At 44.9% G+C, this 20,584-nt stretch overlaps 1 protein-coding gene and 1 long non-coding RNA gene across 3 annotated transcripts in view; one reads left to right on the plus strand and one right to left on the minus strand.

The window, feature by feature from the left end:
* Positions 1–3,648, plus strand: part of TAL2 (TAL bHLH transcription factor 2) — a 28,573-nt gene extending 24,925 nt beyond the window's left edge. The window contains exon 2 of one of the 2 annotated variants that reach the window (XM_083815988.1): positions 1,017–3,648. In XM_083815988.1, the coding sequence (XP_083672114.1) occupies positions 1,027–1,383 (357 nt within the window). In that variant the 5' untranslated portion in view covers positions 1,017–1,026 and the 3' untranslated portion in view covers positions 1,384–3,648. Of the gene's footprint in view, positions 1–502 lie in introns of those variants that run through there. The other variant, XM_083815987.1, reaches the window with a different exon arrangement.
* A 3,573-nt stretch (positions 3,649–7,221) lies between these two features.
* LOC310889609 lies at positions 7,222–10,809 on the minus strand. The gene is made up of 3 exons (XR_014576637.1): positions 10,718–10,809; positions 9,986–10,028; positions 7,222–7,808 (listed from the first exon to the last, which is right to left on the minus strand). It is a non-coding gene; the product is annotated as an uncharacterized lncRNA (long non-coding RNA).
* Between the last annotated feature and the right edge of the window lie 9,775 nt (positions 10,810–20,584).

The following is a 20,584-nucleotide window of genomic DNA, read 5'->3' on the forward strand; positions in this document are numbered from 1 at the left end:
CTCAGCTGGTCACTGGGATTCCTTTCGATGGCAATACAAGCAAGGCTAGGCCAACCACACCATCCCTTGACGACCTTTCTGTCAAATTGCATTTAAAACCACACCCCTCAGCTTGCACAGCGGTCTCTTGCTGCCAGATCCACTCTGGGCCGTGGGTTTCCTTTGCTGCTCAGCTCCGCGAGGCGGCGCGGCCAAGTAATAGCTGCAGGGACATTTTGGCTGGAATGCCTGCAGGCTTTGTAGGAGTCACACTTAACCTCCGCAGCCTGCAAAGCCCTGCCCGGGAGCACTAGTGGCATTTATGGCTTAACCTTGGCAGCACTCAGAGGCTGAAATAGAAGTCCGAATGGATCAAACTGGAGAGTGCCTGCCGCCAGCAGCGAGCAGTCAGTGTGAGCTGGGCAGGGCACCAGGACATTGCTTCCCTGGAGAAGTCTCCCGAAATAACCGTAATCACACATGTTCATTAGCATCAGCTGTCTGCCCGCTCAGTGCCCCGACCCAAGGTCCACCCGAGCCTGGTTGAGCTCCTGCTGTGAGCCGTGAGGCCTGGGCCAGGTGGGAGCAGCCCCCAGGGGGGTGTGAATGGGGTTTGGGAAGCACGGGGGTGTCCTGCCCTTGTCCTGCCTGCCTTCCTTCCTTCCTTCCCTGCAAAGAAGTGCCCAGGTACCCCTCAGGCAGCCTGGTGGGAGGGCTGACGTGAAGCTGATGGGGGCTGTATGAGGAGGTTAAACCCATCTGCTCCTTTGAGAAGTCCCCACAGGACTCTGGTGTCTAACTGCAGCTGCGATGCCTGGGATTGTGGCTGCGAATGCGGACAAAGCTTTAGGGACTGGGGTGAATCTGTGCATGTAGCACAAGGACGTCAGCCACAGAGGGCCAAAAACTAGAAATTCCTATCACCACCACCACGCGCTCACAGCTGGCTCAGAGGTTAGAGCGAACCCAGAGCAGCAGCCTGTGGGTCAGCAGTCAGGGGTATCTGGCATGGACTCACCATCTCCTCTGCTTTGCAGCGCTGTGGGAATGACAAGGAAGATCTTCACCAACACCAGGGAGCGATGGAGGCAGCAAAATGTCAACAGCGCCTTTGCCAAGCTGAGGAAACTCATTCCCACCCACCCCCCCGACAAAAAACTGAGCAAGAACGAGACGCTGAGGTTAGCCATGAGGTACATCAACTTCCTCGTCAAGGTCCTGGGGGAGCCCGGCCTGCAGCAGACGGCAGCGGCAGCACGAGGCAGCCTCCTGGGCTTCTTCCAGCAAGCCCCACGCCTGCAGAGCATGGAGGAGCTGGGTCTGATTGAAAACTGTGGCGTCTCCTCTCCTGGCGTGAGCGGCAATATTGCAGAGTGCTGCTGGCCAGAGACTTCGTCTCCTTAGCAGACAATGAGAGATTGGTGTTAGTCTGATAATCCCCCTCTTTTTTTTTTTCTTTTTTTTTTGCAGAATCTGTGGGTTTCTTCTCTGTGTATAATGATTATTTATTTATATTTATTACTTTTTTTTAATAAGTTTTTATTTAACAGGAAAGGAATTCTTTGGTCAGCCACCAACCTGAAAGACCACAGAGAGAACTCTCAGACCTCGGGAGCCTGGAAGGACTCACCGCTGCCACAGCAGGGTCTGAGCCAGAAGGGCATTCTGCCCTGATCTCTATTAGTAAGAAATTCATCCAGTGGTTCTGGCAGGGAAAGAGATTGTTCTCCCATGCTATTTTGAGGAAAAGCTACTGAGCTCAAGAAATCCTGACTGTACCACAAAATTTGTCCGGGAAAGACATCTGACCTCAGTAGTTAATGATTTTTGAGGGATGTGATATTTGCTCCAGTCATTCACCAGTGGTTCCAGTAGCTACTTGCTTTCAGTGTTGAGCCTGCAAATCTTATTTCCAGCTTGAATTATTATTATTTTTTTTGAAACTACCAGTCCTAGCCCTTGAACCTGGCCACACCTTTCACTGGACTGGAGGAATCCACAATATTAGAACAAAATACTATTAAACAAAACTAAACATTAGTTTAAAGAGGTCCCAGGAGAAAGGCCTCCGTGATACACTGAGAAAACCTTCTTGGAAGTGCAAGTGACAGGTGCCCCTTCCCACTCAGAGGTGCAGAAGCAGTGGGTGCAGTCTGGGGCTGGCAGAAGCTGCTGGACATACGGGACCAGCACGCTCTGGTCCCTGTTTGGCACAGGGGGCAACCACCTTGCTCTGGGTGTTTAGGTGACAAGCAGGCTGAGAGAGGTCTCACGAGGGGTGACCATTGTGGGTTGCTGCACGCAAATCAATTTAATTTCCTGAATTATGGATTCAGGAATGATTTTTCCTGATCTATGCCAGCAGAGATCTGGTCTGCTTATGAAAAGTATAAACCGGTCTAGAGTAACAGAAAAAATGACACAAGGTTTAAGCAGCTCTGCTTCCTGGTCAGATCCTGTTCCCACTGACACAAGTCTTTTCTCTTTCCATTTGGACCCAGGTACACTTCAATACTTAGAAAAAATATATATATTCATGACAAGTGAATAAATGGAGATCCCATGTGCCAAGGCATCTCCCTGGGCTGTTTCCGCTTATTCATGAGGGCAGTCCAGGGCTGGTGCTGTAGGATGCAGGAGTCAGTGGAAAACTGATCCAAAAAATAAAAAAATCTGAAAGGGCTGATGACTGTGCCATTTTGTTTCTGAACACTGTGAGTCTTCGGTTTGCTTATCCCTGCATTGCTGAGCTATCAGGGCTGAGGACTGTGCTGGAGAGCTGCTAAGTGAAAACACACTAAAAGACTCTTGGATGGCCTGTGCAATTAGCACTGCCAACTCTGCCTGCTCTAATGTCACCGAACGGAATCACAGCCTCTTCTGCACGGAGCCTCAGCGGTAATGAGCCAAGTCCTAGCTTTCCGTTTACTTGCTGGGAGTTACAGCAAGACGAATTAGTCCAAGTCAATCAGAGTACTTATTGGTGAGGTGTGGTGGTGCTCTTCGGTCCATCACCCACTTGATATCCTAGGAAACACACATCACCAAGTCAGGACATCTTGTGAGTGGAGTTATTGCCCAGGGAAGGTGAAAGAAAACCTGTCTGTTTTGTAACACAACATGCTTATATATTTTTTGTGCTAAAAAGTTCCCTTCTCGTTATTGCTTTGGTTCATATCAACACTTTCTTTGTTCTCCTTTCCATTTAGGAACTTCTTACTCTCATGTTCCACTTGTGTTTGACTAGATCTGTCTACCAAAGATTTTTTTTTTGTCATTTTTTTTTCTTTGTGTTTTGCAGATTTCTTATCTGTATGATCATGAACAAACATGGTGCACCACCTGATCATATTTTGTGCTATATTTTTAACATCTAATATATTCCAAATAAATTATTTAAGAAACAAATCTATCTTTGTCTTTATAGCCTCTAAAATTCAATTTTACATTTTTGTAATATTTGGTAGAGGATATCAGAAACATCACAGTATAATTTCCAGTAGAGAATCATTCTACTACTCAGCACTTATGCAAGATTCTTGTTCTTAAGGAACAACTTGGAAATACTAACAGGTGATGAAAAACGCCAGAAATTCTTTGTTTATTATAATTTACACTTTTTGGTGGAAATCTATTTCAGTCTATGTATGAGGATGATTTTGACCAGCTCTTGAAAAAGACAGATAAATAAAATTTAATTGTGAAATACTGTTCTGTCTTCCAAATATTTACAACTCAGAAAATTTTAGCCAACTCCATTTTAAAAAGCAGAAGTAAGCCTGAAGAGTTAATGTGAACTCTGAGTTGAGTCTATTGTTATCCAGAAATGTTTAAATAGGTACAATCTCTGGATTCAGACTGGAGCACAAGTTCAGATATAAAAACTCTTCCAAATTTCAGGGGAGCTTGGGATGTAAAGCTGCTCTGGCTAGCACCTGGTGGGAACAATCTAATCCCCAGCTGAATACAGGGCTGGGAGAGGGAGAGGGAGTACTAAGGTGACAAATGAAAAAGCTGTGAGGAAAAGACAGAAAATCACTGTGACACAGGGACAATTTCAACTTTTTTCTCAACTGGATGTCTCGTACTGCTCTTTGGAGGGGGACTCCTTATCTGGGAGTGTAGGGATAGGACAAAGAGTAATGTCTTTAAAAAAGGGTAGGTTTAGATTAGATACAAGGAAGACATTCTTTATTCTGTGGGTGGTGAGGCACTGGAATGAGTTACCCAGAGAAGCTGTGGATGCCCCATCCCTGGAGGTGTTCAAGGCCAGGTTGGATGGCGCTTTGGGCAGCCTGATCTGGTGGGAGGGGTTGGAATTAGATGGTCTTTAAGGTCCCTTCCAACCCAAACCATGCTATGATTCTCATTCTATGAAACACCAAGACAGACATTTCTGTATAATATGTGCCCGAGAAAGATGTTGACCCAAGAGATTCTATTTAAAAACAATGAAATCAGCAAATGTGAGCTTTAAAATATCCGTTTACACCATGCACGGCAACATCAACTTAAAAGAGTGTCCTCTGCTTACAGCAAGTAATGCTGAACCAGTTGGCATACTCAGCATCACGTGCCCACTCTTCCTCTGGAAGTGGGCATGGTAAAATCATGGTGCTGTGCTGTGAGATAACGGTGCCTGTGGCGTGAAGATCTACCACATCACTTGAAGCTGGCTGAAAACGTCTCTCATGTTGCAGCAGCGGCAAAACCTCAGTATAAATGACAGAAGCGTCCCTAGCCATAAGGCCCCTCCTGAGTCTCCTAGTAGTAACCAGCAGCCCTAAAGTGGGTTGTGCGAACTGCTGAACAGCACTGCCCGCCCTCCTGTGAAGTTCTTTGTATGCCTTTGTATGCCTTTTCCTTTATTTTGAATTTCCATCAAGATCAGCAGAAGAACATACCTCTACATTTCAGACTGAAGGAGGATTAGTTTCTTTAGAGGCTGGCTGCTGGCGGAGAAGTGCCACTCCTCTGCTAATACGGAACCCAGGGGAACTGATGCCACAGGAACTGAGCACGTTCTCAGCATCTCCATTGTGACCACAGATCGTAAATGAAGCGCTCATTGGATGTTTGGGTTGAGCAAAGCTGGAAAAACACTGAAACTGTGTCTTGCAAGGAGGCCGTGGTCTTGTGCATGAATTCTAGCGATGGCCAACCTGTGGTCAGAGGAAGGCCGGGTCTGCACTCAGGTTTTTGGCCTGGGATTCGGTGGATTCAAATCCTGGCTGACAAGAAACACACTGCACCTAGCACTAGACATCACACAGTGAAAATATAGATCTGCATGATCCTTTTTTTTTTTTTTCTTTTTTTTTTTTTCTTCTCCATAGAGTGTCATCCATGCTTGGGAAAAATCTGTCGTAAGGCATGTGCTCAGCCACCTTATTAGTTATACTGAGTTTATACCAGAGAAGAGGAGGTTACAATAATCATAGCAAAGGGAGATTCACAGGATTCCTAAGCCAGCCAAACTGAATGGCAAAGAGGAGATGTTTAGGACACTGAGGTGCATGCCAACATTTTGCTCTGAGCAAGAAGTGGACACTGCAGCACCAACATGCTTCAGAGACACATGATTCAGGAACCATTTTGTAATTTATATTCCCATATCTAACTGTCTCCCATGAATTTCTTTGCTGCTAGGGAATGATATGCAGTGATCACGGCTAAAGTAGTGTGAGCAAGGCAGATCTGACTTTTGTTCTTTGAAGGCTGGGTGATGAAAGGAGGTGGAGAGAATGGGAGACTTAACTACTGACCTATGGGGCAGGGGTCACTTGGAAGCCAGTCTTAAATCTGAAGGCCATAGACAAAGTGACAGAGCCTAAATCCATCAGTTTCCATGGATGTAATTGTATTTTTAATACAGCAGGTGCTGAGAGAATCGAAGGGGAGAAGGTGGGTGGAAGAAGCAGCTCAAACAAGTATACGGGTTACAGAAGGTAGAGATTACCCCTGTCTGGTCAATAGATGTATCTGGTTGGATTTACTCAGTATTATTCTGCTGGTAACCCATGGGGAGTGTTTTCATTGCACTCTGGGTTGGTCCAGGTCTTTTCTTTGAGAAACACAGATAGCCTCTTCCCATTGTATCCTCCCCCAGCCGCCTTTCCATGTGTGCATGCCCCATCTCTCCATGGTTTGTTTTGCTGCCACAGATTGCAAACCCTACAGCGCACAACTGAGGCTCCTGTGGCAAGTCCCTGTTTTGGGGCATCTTTTGGAAAAGGAAACCCCCAGGAAAAAAGGCAGATAAAAAGCCACCATCCTTTCTGTGGCTGCATCTCCCCCAATGAGTGCCAATACCAATAGCACAGAGGTGGTTCAGGGTGAAGAGCAGGAGTCAGTGAGACTCAACACGGACTGTGCTGGGCCTCAGGTGGGTTTTCTAACTCTCATGTTGGCAAGCAATGCAGAGAGGTATTCACAAGGACAGGGATGGAGAAGTTTTCTGTGCACCCACCTTTCAGTCCCATTACACCTGGCTGGGGATACTGTGATCAACACTGAATACCTCAGACCTGGGGAAGAGCCTTCACAACACTCAAGGTTAGCCATGAAATACCACTGCACAATGCCCAAGAAACCTGCCTAAGCTTAAGAGAAGTGAACCGAGGATGCAGATCACAGTTTACAATGGGGCTGGTTTATAGCATCATTTTTTCTCTTGGTGACTGTATTTGGCAAACCCTTGAAGACAGCAGTGCTCAGCTCCTGGAGCTGAGAAGGGCTAACAGCAGCTAAGATTACATCTTCCTCAAATCACAGCAGAATTACTATATCCTGATATGTAGATGTACAACCAAATAAAATATAATCTATAGAATCCCACAATTCAAGACTACACAGTACTAAATTCACACTTTACAAGGGTTTACCTGTACTGGAAGGACCTGAAGATTTCAAAGAGGAAACTTCAATGGCTAAAAGTACTTGGGAGTGCAGGCTGTTACACCGAGCCAACCAGACACAGAAGCTCAGGCCAACTGACTGTGACCCAAAGTGTTTTACTGCCTGTGGGGTAAAAAGTGTTTCAGAAGGACGTATCTGGCCCTGCTATGAGATGAGTAACAGCTTCTGCAGTGATCTCTGTGGGTCTGAGTGGGAAAAGCTCGTTGCCAGTTGCAAGGATGGCTGCTGGCTCACCACAGCAAGTGAGCCTGACAGGCTGGCTTTGCCAAAAACACTCAGCTCTGGCACAAGCTGCTTGGGTGGGAAATGCTCCCAGTGCTTGAAAGGCAACAGAATTAGTGCAGTACTGAAGGGAGCTGCCCGTTCTGCCTCCTCCTCCTGAGCTATGCGGAGGAAACCCTTTTCCAAAATTTTTACAGGCTCAGAAAGTGGCTAGCTGTTGTCTGGCAAACGTGCCCAGCCAACGTGTTTGGCAGAGGATGGTCCTGCCTCCCAGGCCACATTTCTGCACGTTCTCACAGGAGGCCAGCGGGTGTTCGCTAGCGCCAAGACTGTGGCACGGGGAGAGAAACTCATGGCAGGCAACTTCTGCAGGCAGATTTCACCTATCAATTTTTAATTGAAGAGCTGAGCAGATTAGAAAGCATATGTGTTTATATTCCCCTCACCACCTCCTTGAAGTCTGTTAAAGTTCACGTAAGGTCATGTGCAAATGGCAGAACACAAATTTTTCCTTTGAAATCTTTCAGATTAAGGGAAAAGGAAAATTATAAGAATGAAAAGAAGAGAAAATGTCAGTGAAAGTGAGAGAAAGAGTGTAGGATGATCCTTGCATTTCTGGCACATCTGTATGGATGCTACTCTTGTTGTGGGTGCGTAGACCTCCTCTGTGTTACAGCTCTATATATCACCTGCAGAAAACAGAAAACAACCACCTTGTTTCTGCTACATCAACAAATAAGTGAAATTGTCAGGTAATTCTGAAATCCCTGATGTAAAATCTCCCATTAATTTCAAACATTTCCAGAGTGGTTCCCATCAGCACAGGCTACTGAACTAATGCAGACAAATACTGATTATGTTTCTGAATATCTAAATACATTTTGTATTTCAGTTAGCAATACATTTGTTAAATTAATTGCTTATTTCTAAAAGAAAATAAATCAAAATGTTGGTAAAATAATAATAACAGTTTTCTTTGTTTTTTACCACTTTATCATTTAAATACTTCAAGCAGTTCTCGGCCATGTGCTGTTGAGGTAAATGGAATCAAAGACAGTATTTCTTCTTGAAAACTGCAGGTTCGAGTCAGTCAGGGGCTTGTCATAAATACTGCCTGAAAGCTTGGCTTACCCTGACATTTATGTTTGTTTTTATCCTGACTCTGAAGCACTGAAAAATTCTGGGGCTGAGGTCGTCAATAAGACTGTTGATCTTGAGGGCTCAACTTAAAACATTGTAGTGTTGTCATGACTGCTTTCTGGGGTGCTTTCTGGATAGGGAGCTTTTTCTGGAAGGTATCTGAAGATTCTTATTAAGTCAGGCATCTTCAAGTCATTTCATCTTTGTTCCTGAATATATAAGGATATAAAGCCCCAAGCCCCTAGCTGTGTTTAAAACCTGTGGCTATGGATTTGTGTCTTGAGTCCTCTGGGAAGGTTCTTCTCCCAGCAAGGGCAGAAAGGAGATAATTAGGGCAGGCTCTAAGGCAATCAAACAGATTGTTTACTACTCTTAGCAATGCAAGCCTAACACAGCAAATGCCCAGGAAAAAAAAAACAAAAAACAAAAAAAAAAAACAACAAAAACCTCCACCCCCCAGTCAGGAGGCTTTTTTCCTACCATGTCTCTTATCAGTCTCCTGCAGAAATTCTAAAACTCTTATCTTGATAGGCCAGATTACCAAGCTGATCTCGTCTCCATGATGAATAGGAATCAAACACTGTTTTCTACTGTCAGCAAACCATACATCCCCAGTCCAGACAATTCAATTAATCTCTCCTCTCCTCTCCTCTCCTCTCCTCTCCTCTCCTCTCCTCTCCTCTCCTCTCCTCTCCTCTCCTCTCCTCTCCTCTCCTCTCCTCTCCTCTCCTCTCCTCTCCTCTCCTCTCCTCTCCTCTCCTCTCCTCTCCTCTCCTCTCCTCTCCTCTCCTCTCCTCTCCTCTCCTCTCCTCTCCTCTCCTCTCCTCTCCTCTCCTCTCCTCTCCTCTCCTCTCCTCTCCTCTCCTCTCCTCTCCTCCTCTCTCCTCCTCTCTCTTCCTCTCTCCTCCTCTCTCCTCCTCTCTCCTCCTCTCTCCTCCTCTCTCCTCTCCATCTCTTCTCCATCTCCTCTGTGCCTTCTCCTCCCCTCAATTGATTCCCATGCGTTAATACCATCTAAGAGTCCTCAGTGAGAAGAGGATCTGTTTGCGATGCAGGTGCAAGTTTTCAACACCACAGCACAACAGCAATATCAACCCCTTCTGCCCTCCTCAGGGCTTCTCTTTGTGAACCACTTTTTTCTTCCCTTTCAGCTCTACAACCCCATGCAGCTAATCTGATTATGCTAATTTGTACTTCATGAACCCAAACACTGCAACGGATCTGCGGAGGGTGAGCTGTGCTGGGGATGAGGGTGGTGAGGAGAGAGGAGAGGGGGTGGGAGGGGGGAGCACGGACAATGGGTTCAAGTCAGTTAACAAAAAAAGCCGTCTGTATTGTCAGATAAAGCACACTCGGGGTAACCGCTTGCTGCTCTTGACAATTTAGAGTGTCCCAAACTGGCCTGCGCTACAGAGCAGAAAAGGGAGCACGGAGAATATACAATGAAGGGGCACAATGGAAAGCCTGTTTCCTGTTGAACGTTGCTTTTCTTTCTCCTTAACTAATCCTTCCCAGTACCTCATAGCTGAAGTACGGTCTGCAAATTGTTGGTCAGGTGGTAGCTACGGCACTGGACAGCTTCTGACACACACAAATCTGTCCAACCAGGCTGTGGCTGCACTTGAAATTTACTGAATGCTGAGCAGTGGGTTTGCAGATACGCGCACACAAGTGGAAATGTGGACCCCCCCCCAGGAGATGACGAGTGTCCCCAGCCTTGTTTTACCAGTGTTATCTTTGCAGCAGCTGGAATTGTTCAGGAAACAGCCCTGAGAGGAAATAGAAAGGTTATGGAAAAATTATTTTCAAGATTAAAGTAACCTTATTGTAGAGTTTAGACGATCACAGAATTTTTTAGGTCGGCAGGGACCTCCTGTGATCATCTGGTCTAACACCCCTGCTCAAGCCACGTTCCCCACAGCAGGCTGCCCAGGATCGAGCCCAGCCAAATTTTGAATATTTCCACAGCCTTAGAGTCTGAAAACTGTTCCCATGTTTGGCTGCCTTCACAGTATTATTTTTTTTCTCGTGTTCAGATGAACTGTCAAGTTTTTTATTTGTACCCACTGCCTCTTGTCCTGTCAATGAGCACTACTGAGGAGAGTCTAGCTCCTTCTACATCGTCTCCCAGCATACACTTGTACACATTGATGATTCCCCTTAAACATCTCTTCACCAGGCTGAACAGCCCCATTTCTCAGCCTCTTCTAGATAAGATGTTCCAGTTCCTTAATCATCTCTGCGGACTCTCTCCAGTAGCCCCACCTCTCCCTGGGAAGCCTACAACTGGACACAACACTCCAGCTGTGGCTGAACAAGGGAAGGATCACCTCCCTCAACCCTGATTGTTGCTCAGGATACTGTCATTGCTGCAGCACTGATGGGAGCTCGGGTTCTCAGAATGCTGTGAGCATGCACAACTCTACCATTGCCTCTGCTAACTGTATTTGTCACAGACCTGAAGTACATTTTGTCTTCCAAGCTGGTAACTGCTGGAAGGAGGCATTTCATTTCCACACATAACAGAAGTGCAGTGTGTATGTGCACACCTGCAGAAATGACAAGAGAGAGAAGGGGGCATTGCAATTCTTCCAGCAAGAGATGGGCCTGAACTTTCTGTCCCTAAAAATCTGGTGAACATTGCTTTTTACTACTCAAAAGAGTATGGGGGGAATATTAAGCATTTCCTTAATGTCTGCGTTTTTGTTGTTGCCGTTGTTGTTATTTTTGTTCTGCAACCCTTTCAGGCAGATATTCAGGATGGTGGTTTCTGAGAAACAGCTCCTGCCTCTGGTGACAATAAATGATTTGCTATTGGGAGGAAAAGGGAAAAATGGAAGGAAGACATTTGCTCTGTACTCCACCTTAAATAGCATAGCTCCCCCTTCTCATGCAGAGCAGACTATTCGTTCAGTCCTGCAGCCCTAAGCAGAATATCTCAGGACACCATTTTATGAAAGCAAATGGAGGAGGAAAAATGACTGTCTTAAAGCTGTCATCTCAGGTTCGGTCTTGGACTCAGCTGCATTTGCATTCTGTTTCAGAGAGGAGATTACATTTAGGTTATTTGATAGGGTAGAAATTAGTATCTTGCTAGCATTGCTCCTCTGTATGTGAGATCTCATTTGTTGAACGTGTAGTAGTGCATTACAATATACATATATATCAGTATTTAACAAAACTAGCTCTAAATAAAACTGTGAGTGGAATGACTAAGCGAAGAAGCAGAAAAAAATCAGAAAGGCAATATTAACAGATTAAGTGTGAATGTATAAAATATGCTTTTTGAAATTACCACATGCTGATTGGAGCCTCTGTTCATAATACACATGGAAATATCCCCTGTTGTTCTTTTCCCTGGGAAACACAGAAGCTTATCAGATATGAGCCAAACCAAGGAGTATTTTTATATATTGTACATGATTACATCTGATTAAACAAACAGCTTGATAACAGACAAACCATAATTCCAGACCCTGTGCTACCTTCAGGCCAGATTTTGGAAGGTACTGAAACATCTAAAATCTGCTGATATCTAACAAACTTTAAAGACCTGCGCTTATGCCCTACTAATGCATCGAGCACACAAAGTACAGTGCATCAAGCAGGACTTCTTGCAAGGGGAATAGAATCATAAAAGTATTTAGGTTGGATGGTGATCTGAATTGTACAAGGTCTTACTGTATCCTTTTCTTCCCTTGTACAGCAAGTATTAGGTGAGATCAGACTACTGAGGATTTTAACAAAAGAGATAAACAGAGTAAGTAGTGTAATCCGGAGAACATCTTGCTCTGGCACCTTGGTTTTCTCCTAACATGGGGGATGACCTTGCTGAGACCACTGCTTCTCCTGACTTTTTGTTTATAGAGAGTACAGAGAAAGCAAGCATATTTCTCTTGTTGTATACTGATATCGTGTTTAGTTCAATGGGCTTTAGCCCCATTTGAAAATCATAAATAATATAATGATACATTATACTAATGCAATAACAGTTAAAGTAACAGCAATATTTATAGAACGTATTGCCAACCATTACTGGCAATCACCTTGAAACTAGCTAGCAGTGACTATTAACAACATGGAATTTTTCTGGAAAATTCCCAGGAAGTTAGCTGAAGTAGGCCTTCAGTAGTAGGCCTAATTTCAGTAGACTCTCAGGTCCAGAAGTAGACTTTCAGGTCCAGAACAGACTATCACATTCTGGAGAACAAAGTCAGACTGGTCAATTAACTATAACAACAGAAGTGCAGAAATTAAAAATACGGAAGGTGAGGATTTTTTTTATTGAGCACACACTCTCGGGAATCATGCATGTAATTAGAGAAGAGAGAAGGTGCTGTTGCCATCCTACAGTGCTTGTTGGAGCTGAACCACAAGTCATTATAATGACCAAAACTGCAGCCATGTAACATTGTAGGAATAGAGCAGCACTGCAGCACTCCGATGTGCTGCTGCCTGCTGAAGATGAGTCAGGACTATAAGGAAAGCCACCTTTGAAACTTGACTGAAACATCAGAAGGTGACAAAAGGACAACTAAACAAAATGTGGGCCCCCTGCTGAATGAAACAGGAAACCTGATCGAACAGGACAGTGTAAATACTGAGGTATTGAACGCCTTCTTTGCCTCAGTCTTTACGAGTAGACTTCCCTGGACCAGGGGGAAAGACTGCAGCAGGAAGATGTGCCGTTAGTGAAAGAGGATCAGGCCGGAGAATACTTAAGCAAACTGGCCATGAGGGGATCCACCCATGAATGCTGAGGGAGCTGGCAGATGTCATTGCGAGGCCACACGATAATTTTCAGTCAGTCATAGTGACTGAGAGAAGTGACAAAAGGCTGGAGGAAAGCAACTGTCACTCCTACCTTCAAGAAGGGAAAGAAGGAGGACCAAGGAAACCACAGGCTGGTCAGCCTCACCTCAGTCTGTCATCACCTGGGAAGGTGATGGAGCAGCTAATCCTGGAAGCCATTTCCAAGCGCATGAAGGAGAAGAAAATCACCAGGAGTAGTCATCATCAATTCACCATGAGAAAGTCATGTTTTGGCCAGCCTGACAGGCTTTTATAATGAAATGAACAGCCTGATCAGTGAGGGTAGAGTAGTGAATATTTTCTTCCTGGTCTTCAGTAAGGCCTTTGACACTGTGTCCCATAAAATCCTTATAGAGAAGCTATGATGTATGGGCTGGGTGTGCAGACAGCGAGGTGGGTTGAAAACTGGCTGAGTGGCCAGGCCCAGGGGGTAGCGGTCAGTGGTACAAAGTCCAGTTGGAGGCCAGTAATGAGCAGAGTACCCCAGGGGTCCAGTCTGGGTCCAGTCTTTTTTAACATCTTCATTAATGTTCTATATGATGGAGTAGAGCGCAGATGACACAAAATTGGGGATAGTGTTGGATTCACCTGAGGGTCTTGCTGCTAACAAGAGCAACTCTACTGGCTGGAGAAATGGGCTGACAAGAACATCATGCAGATCAACACAGAGAATTGCAAAGTCCTGTATCTGGGGAGGAAAAACGCCAGGCACCAGGACATGATGGGGGCCACCCAGCTGGAAAATAGCTTGGCAGAAAAGGACCTGGGTGTCCTGTGGCAATGTGCCAGAAAGGTGGCCAACAGGATCCTGGGCTGTATTATGCAATCACAAGCAGACCGAAGAAGGTAATCATGTCTACTCAGAGCTGGTAAGGCCACACCTGGAGTGCTGTGTCCAGTTCTGGGCCCTCCAGTACAAGAGATACATGGACACACTGGAAAGAGTCCAGCAAATGGCCACTAAGATGATGAAGGGACTGGAGCATCTCTTCTGTGAGGAAAGGCTGAGAGAGCTTGCAATGACTAGCCTAGAAAAGAGAAGATTCACAGAGAACGTCATGAACGTTTTTAAATATCTGAAGGGAGGGTGCAAAGAGGATGGAGCCAGGTGCCCAGTGACAGAATGTGTTTTAACCCCAACAGGCAGCTCAGCACCACACAGCTTCTTGTTCACACCCCCTGCAGCGGGATGGGGGAGAGAACTGGGAAGGTAAAAATGTGAGAACTCGTGGGTTGAGATAAAGACAGACTACTAATTACAGCCAAAGCTGCACATGCAGGCAAAGCAAAACAATGAATTAAATTGCTACTTCTCATCAGCAGGCAGATCTTCAGCCATTTATTTCCAGGAAAGCAGGGCTAATGGTTTATTGAGAAAACAAACACCATCACTCTGAACATCCCCTCCCTCTTTCCTCCTCCTTTACCCCCGCTTTTATTGCTGAGCATCACATCAACATTATTAACATATTACCAACATTATTTTCATCCAAAATCCAAAGCACAGCATCATATGCACCTCTACAAAAAACCCTAACTCTATCCCAGCTACAAAACATGACACATGACTAGGGGAAATGCACACAAAGTAAAGCATAAGAGGTTTCATCTAAACATCATGAAGCACTTCTGTACTGCGCGGGTGACTGAGCGCTGGCACAGGTTGCCCAGAGAGGCTGTGAAATCTCCTCCCTGGAGATCTTCAAAAGGCATCTGGAAATGGTCCTGGGCAACCTGCTCTAGTCCCTGCTTGGGAAGGAGGGGTTGGACCAGATGGTCTCCAGGGGTCCCTATGGACCTTAACTGTTCTTTGATTCTGTGAACAGAGTGCTGGAACCTAAGTCCTGTGAACAAGGTATCTAGTGATACATCTAATGATGCAGTTGGGAGATAAAGAAAAATAAGATTTCAAGCCCTCTCTAGAAATCAGCTCTGTTCAATAACCTGTCCAGCACCTGGGGAGGAACAGCCCCAGGCACCAGGATGTGCTGGGGACAACCCAGCTGGAAAGCAGCTCTGCAGAAAAGGACCTGGGGGTCCTGGCGGACACCAAGTTGAACGTGAGTCGGCAGTGTGACACAAAGGTGGCCAACAGGATCCTGGGCTGCATTAAGCTGTTAAAGCACATGATGTGCTATGCAAAGGCTTAGCCCAACACTGAAACAGGGATGACAAAAATGGAGCACTCAGGAATCTAGTGACCAATTCTAGATATAGTGGATGACCACAAATCACAGGCAAGGTCGGATGAAAGCAGACAATGGGAATGTCCATTTTTGCATGCACCAAAGACTGTTATTTTAACCTGACTTGATTTTGATGCATAGACTTGAGTTTGAGAGATCGCCTAAAAAAGGCAATTTAAATCTAGCAATCCATAGAATAGGACTAGTTCTAATTCCCTTGTTTTAGGAAATAGAGTACAGGTGTATGAGTTTTGAGGCACACTGATGATTAAGTAAGTCCTGGCCTTTGTTCCCTAAGGCTCCACCTTTACATCCCAAGTCAAGGCCTGTAGAATCGCAGTCATTAAGAAATAAACATATCTCACACTTACCAATAACTTCATCAGAAGGAAACCAGGCCATGCTTCTGTGCTAGGTACACACACCTTCTCTTCAAAAATTAAATTGGCATAATTGCCATATAAAATGAATACATCGAGTGAATCAGGTATGACAGCTCCAGCTCAGGTTATCCACAGTTTTTATAAGACCTAGGAAGTAAAAGGTTTCTGATGTCATGCTCTGTGGAGATTAAGGATTTGAACATGCACTCACTTTAAAACCAACTTTCTTCATTGCTTCTCTCTGTTATTGCCTAATGCTATGTGGTGGATTCAGCTTTGACTGGAATTGACTAAGAACAACTGTACATCCAAGATCAATTATGACATACTTGAAGGCAGACATCAAGAACAGCAGACAAACATGTTAAGATCTCAAACTTTCGCAGCTGTTTCAGAATTAAAAATGTGGCAACTTCATTAATAGCTGGAATGTTTTCTGAAGAAAATTCAGAAAATATTTGTATTAGTTTACGAGTATCATGTTGGAAAGGACAATTAATCCTGCCAAAACATACTCTGGCACGTCTGGAAGCTGGGAAGCTAACCAGCAAGTGTCTAGAGTGATATTTTTTGAGGTAATGCTAACATTCCTTGGGCAAGAGAATCAGGTCAGGCTTCTGCTTTGTGTCAATATTGAGCTTTACACTCAAGCAACACAGCAGAATTCTAATCAGTCCATCTTTACATTTCTTATACGCACAGCATGCTCAGTTTTTGTTTTTATTTATTTAATTAGCCTACCAACAAGAAATCATAGAGTCATAGAATGGTTTGGGTTGGAAGGGACTTCAAAGACCATCTAATTCCACGCACCCCGTGCCATGGGCAGGGACACCTCCCTCCAGACCAGGTTGCCCAAAGCCCCATCCAGCCTGGCCTTGAGCACCTCCAGGGATGGGGCATCCACAGCTTCTCTGGGAAACCTGTGCCAGTGCCTCACCACCCTCTGAGGGAAGAATTTGTTCCTTATAGCTAATCTAAATCTACCCTCTTTTGGGTTCAAGCCATTACCCCTTGTCCTATCACTACACCCCCTGACAAAGAGTCCCTCCCCAGCTTTCCCGTAGGCCCCCTTTAGGCCCTGGAAGACCACTATAAGGTCTGCCCAGAGCCTTCTCTTCTCCAGGCTGAACAACCCCAATGCCCTCAGCCTGTCTTCATAGGAAGCTGCTCCAGCCCTTTGATCATCCTCATGGCCCTCCTCTGGACTTGTTCTAATACGTCCATGTCCTTCTTGTGCTGGGGGCCCCAGAGCAGAACGCAGTGCTCCTGGTGGGGTCTCATGAGAGCAGAGCAGAGGGGGACAATCACCTCCCCAGCCCTGCTGTCCACGCTGCTTTTGGTGCAGCCAGGATACGGTTGGCTTTCTGGGCTGCAAGCGCACACTGCTGGCTCACGTTGAGCTTCTTGTCAACCACCACCCCCAGGTCCTTCTCCTCAGGGCTGTTCCCAGTCCATTCTCTGCCCAGCCTCTATTTGTGCTTGGCATTGCCTTGGCTCAGATGCAGGACCTTGCACATGGCCTTGTTGAACCTCATGAGGTTCACACAGGCCCACCTCTCAAGTCTGCCCAGGTCCCTCTGGATGGCATGCCTTCCCTCCAGTGTGTCATCCGTTCACACACATCCCTTGCCACAGTGCATGAGGGTGTACTTGATCCCACTGTCCATGACATCTACAAAGATGTTAAAAAGCGCCGGTCCCAGTACTGACCCCTGAGGAACACCACTTGTTTCTGGTCTCCACCTGGACCTTGAGCCGTTGGCCACAACTCTTTGAGTGTGACCATCCAGCCAATTCCTTACACACTGGGTGGTCCATCCATCAAATCCACATCTCTCCAATTTAGAGACAAGGACATGATGGAGGACAATGACAAATGCTTTGCACACATCCAGATAGATGTCAATTGCTCTTCCTCTACCCACCAATGCTGTAACCCCATCATAGAACGCCACCAGGTTTGTCAGGCATGACCTGCCCTTAGTGAAGCCATGTTAGCTGTCCCCAGTCACCTCCTTATTTTCCATGTGCCTTAGCATAGTTTCCAAGAGGATCTGCTCCATGATCTTGCCAGGAACAGAGGTGAGACTGACTCGCCTGTAGTTTCCCAGGTCTTGCTTTTTTTCCCTTTTTAAAGATGAGGGAAGACAGATCTGTTCTTCCAGTTTAAAATCAGAAGAACACAGAACAAATGTATAACTAGCTGACACACACAAGCATACAGCAAATATAACTAGCTTACAAACTAATACCATTCTCTCACACTGCTACAGTTCTCTCAGCATCAGCATATTTGATCCAAGGATGAACAGGATTATTTCAGAGGTGCTTATCCTCTGTTATCTTTAAATTATTTCTGAAATATCTGGGACAGCTGGAAAATCAATGACCAATTTTAAGTTTTCTTATTTCTCACTCTACTTTTATTACACAGACCATGTTCCTTGATCTGATTTCTCTTTGGTTGGCGCCTCTGTCCTACACACTGGTGAGACAGAGAATTGCTACCTTGAATGCACAGGAATCTCAGGAATCTCTCCCTAGTTATCAGCAAGCTTAGAAAAACTTTTATTCTTATTTCCTGTTGGTACTGGAGGTAGAAAGTACACCAGAACTTCTTTCTCGTGTAGCTGTGTCAGTTAACACACATTTCCCACCTAATGGCTGCAAGGGTGTCTTGTGGCGATCCACCTTCACACTAGCTAGCTCCACTTTGGAAAGAAATGCTTCAGGTGCAGCAAAGAGCTCCCAAAAGAGGATGCAGTAGGTATTTGAGTATCTGAGTAAAAATTCAGGTAGCTATTGCCAGATCTACTGCATGGTAGGACTGGTAGCACTGTTGGCATTTTAAACTTGGTTTTATTTACATGAATGGCAGGCACAGCAGTAAACATTGCTGCAGTGTAGGCACTGCCACATGCTGCTGGCCCAAACTAAGATTTTTCTTTCATGTCACTTTGTTGTTGTCATTGGTATTTTATTTCCCTCCCTCTCCTTGATCACACAAAAGATATTCTGAATAGTTTTTACTTTCTAGTAATGAAACTGATGCCACCCGGTGGCCATAAAACAGTACTGCAAGGAGTAGCAATGATCCAGTACTTCTGAAGCTTGTAGGCAGGATATCATTGCATCCTACAAAACCCTATCAGTAAGTCCTTTATTGCTGCATCTGCACAGACACTTGCCACTATTCAGTGGGAGACAAAATGACACTGAACTGATTTCTGCCACAGGTCAGAGAACTCGGCTTACTAATCTATTATGTTTTACCATCTATCAACTGTGGCAAAGCAATATCCTACTCTAGAAAATAACCTGTGATTTCCATGTCTGCACTTAAACAGAATAGGAAGTAAGAATTAGAAATGCTAATAATAAGACTAATAAGATCACCTTGGCTGAATCATGAGCTTTTCATTGAGATAAAATGCAAAATGAAAATGTCCAGAAAGCAGAAACTAGGCATAATCATATGGTATAAGCATTAATGAGAAAATGAGTCACTGGACAAACAGAGAGGATGAAGCATTGTGAGTAAAGAGAACTTATTCTGTATATATGGTACTCATAAGAAGAAAAACAAAGAAAGGAATGGCTTACTTTTCACAGAGCAGGACTGTTATTTTAGGGATAGTTTAGGTGTTTGCTCTCCTTTCCTGCATAAACATTTCTCTAAAAATGGACCAACAGTCATTCCAGTTATTTGTTGAACTTAGTTCTTAGTAGGGAAAGAACCAGTTTGAGAGCACCAGCTGAACATACATGTTTTCAGATTGCTTAGCTTGATTTCATACAGTGTGTCAATTTTAGAGCCATTAACTCTCCTCTTTAGTAGCTTGTGGAAATCAAATACAAAGACAAAAATGGTGCTTTCCTGTAATTGGAAGAATGTCAAAAGAATCATAAACCACTAAACTTAAGTTGGATTGTCAGAGGGAAAAAAAAAAAAAAAGAGTTAACTCACTTAAAAAAATAAGAAGGCCAATAATCCTTGACATAGGTCTGTGAAGAACAGCTTCACCTCAATGTAATTGCCTTCTATCACAAGTTAGCCAGTCTGGTGGACAACGAAGATGCTGTGTATCTTGAAGGCAGAAGTTTTTGATAACATTTCACTTGGGAAGCTCATGAACAGTTTTGTTGTTGTTTTCATTTTTATACTGTAATGCAAAACTGGTTAGAAATCCACTTTTAGAAAATAAAACAGCTAACAACGGGTTTCACTATCAAAATGAATGCATGTATTAAAAAGGGTTTCTGCTAAGGTGTGACTGGGATCAGGGATATGTCAACACTCTTGGTAATTATTAGGCAGGTGATGATTGATGACATCAACCTGAGAAAGACCACAGGCTGGAGGACAGGACTGTAGTTCTAAGTACTCTTGATGAACTAAACAACAAAAAAGGAGAGAGAAAAAAGGGAAAAAGCAAGGTGTCACACTTATACCAGTTAAGTACAGTGACCTGTACCTGTCTGGATCTGTGGTAGGGAATAAGGAGTAGTGTAAAAAAGGCCTTGGGGACTAAAACCCATCACAAGCTGATCGTGGAGCAGAAATACCATGATGCTGTAAAAAAGGCAAAGGAGAGACTTAACAGAGACAGCATTCAAGTTGGCAGAACATGACTATAAAAGAGGAAAGCAATCAGCTTTATACCCCATTCAAAGCTGACAGGATAAGTCAGGACTTCAATATGCACTGAATGAGTGGATTTTTGGGAAACATCTTCTAGCAGAAAGTGCTGAAAAAGAGCATCCAGGGGAGGCACAGACCCTCCTTATACCTGTCGGCACAGGCAGATTTGCCCACCGGGAACGGTGCGGCTGCTGCTGGCCGTGACCTGGCCCCCGAAGGAGAGGCTTTCACCGAGTCCCTCCAGGCTCAGCTCCAAACGTGGCCTGTGCCTGCAGGCGGGCCTGGCAGCGCCCCGCAGG

The sequence above is a fragment of the Anser anser genome (assembly GCF_964211835.1).
Source record: "Anser anser genome assembly, chromosome: Z".
Taxonomy (NCBI): Eukaryota; Metazoa; Chordata; class Aves; order Anseriformes; family Anatidae; genus Anser; species Anser anser.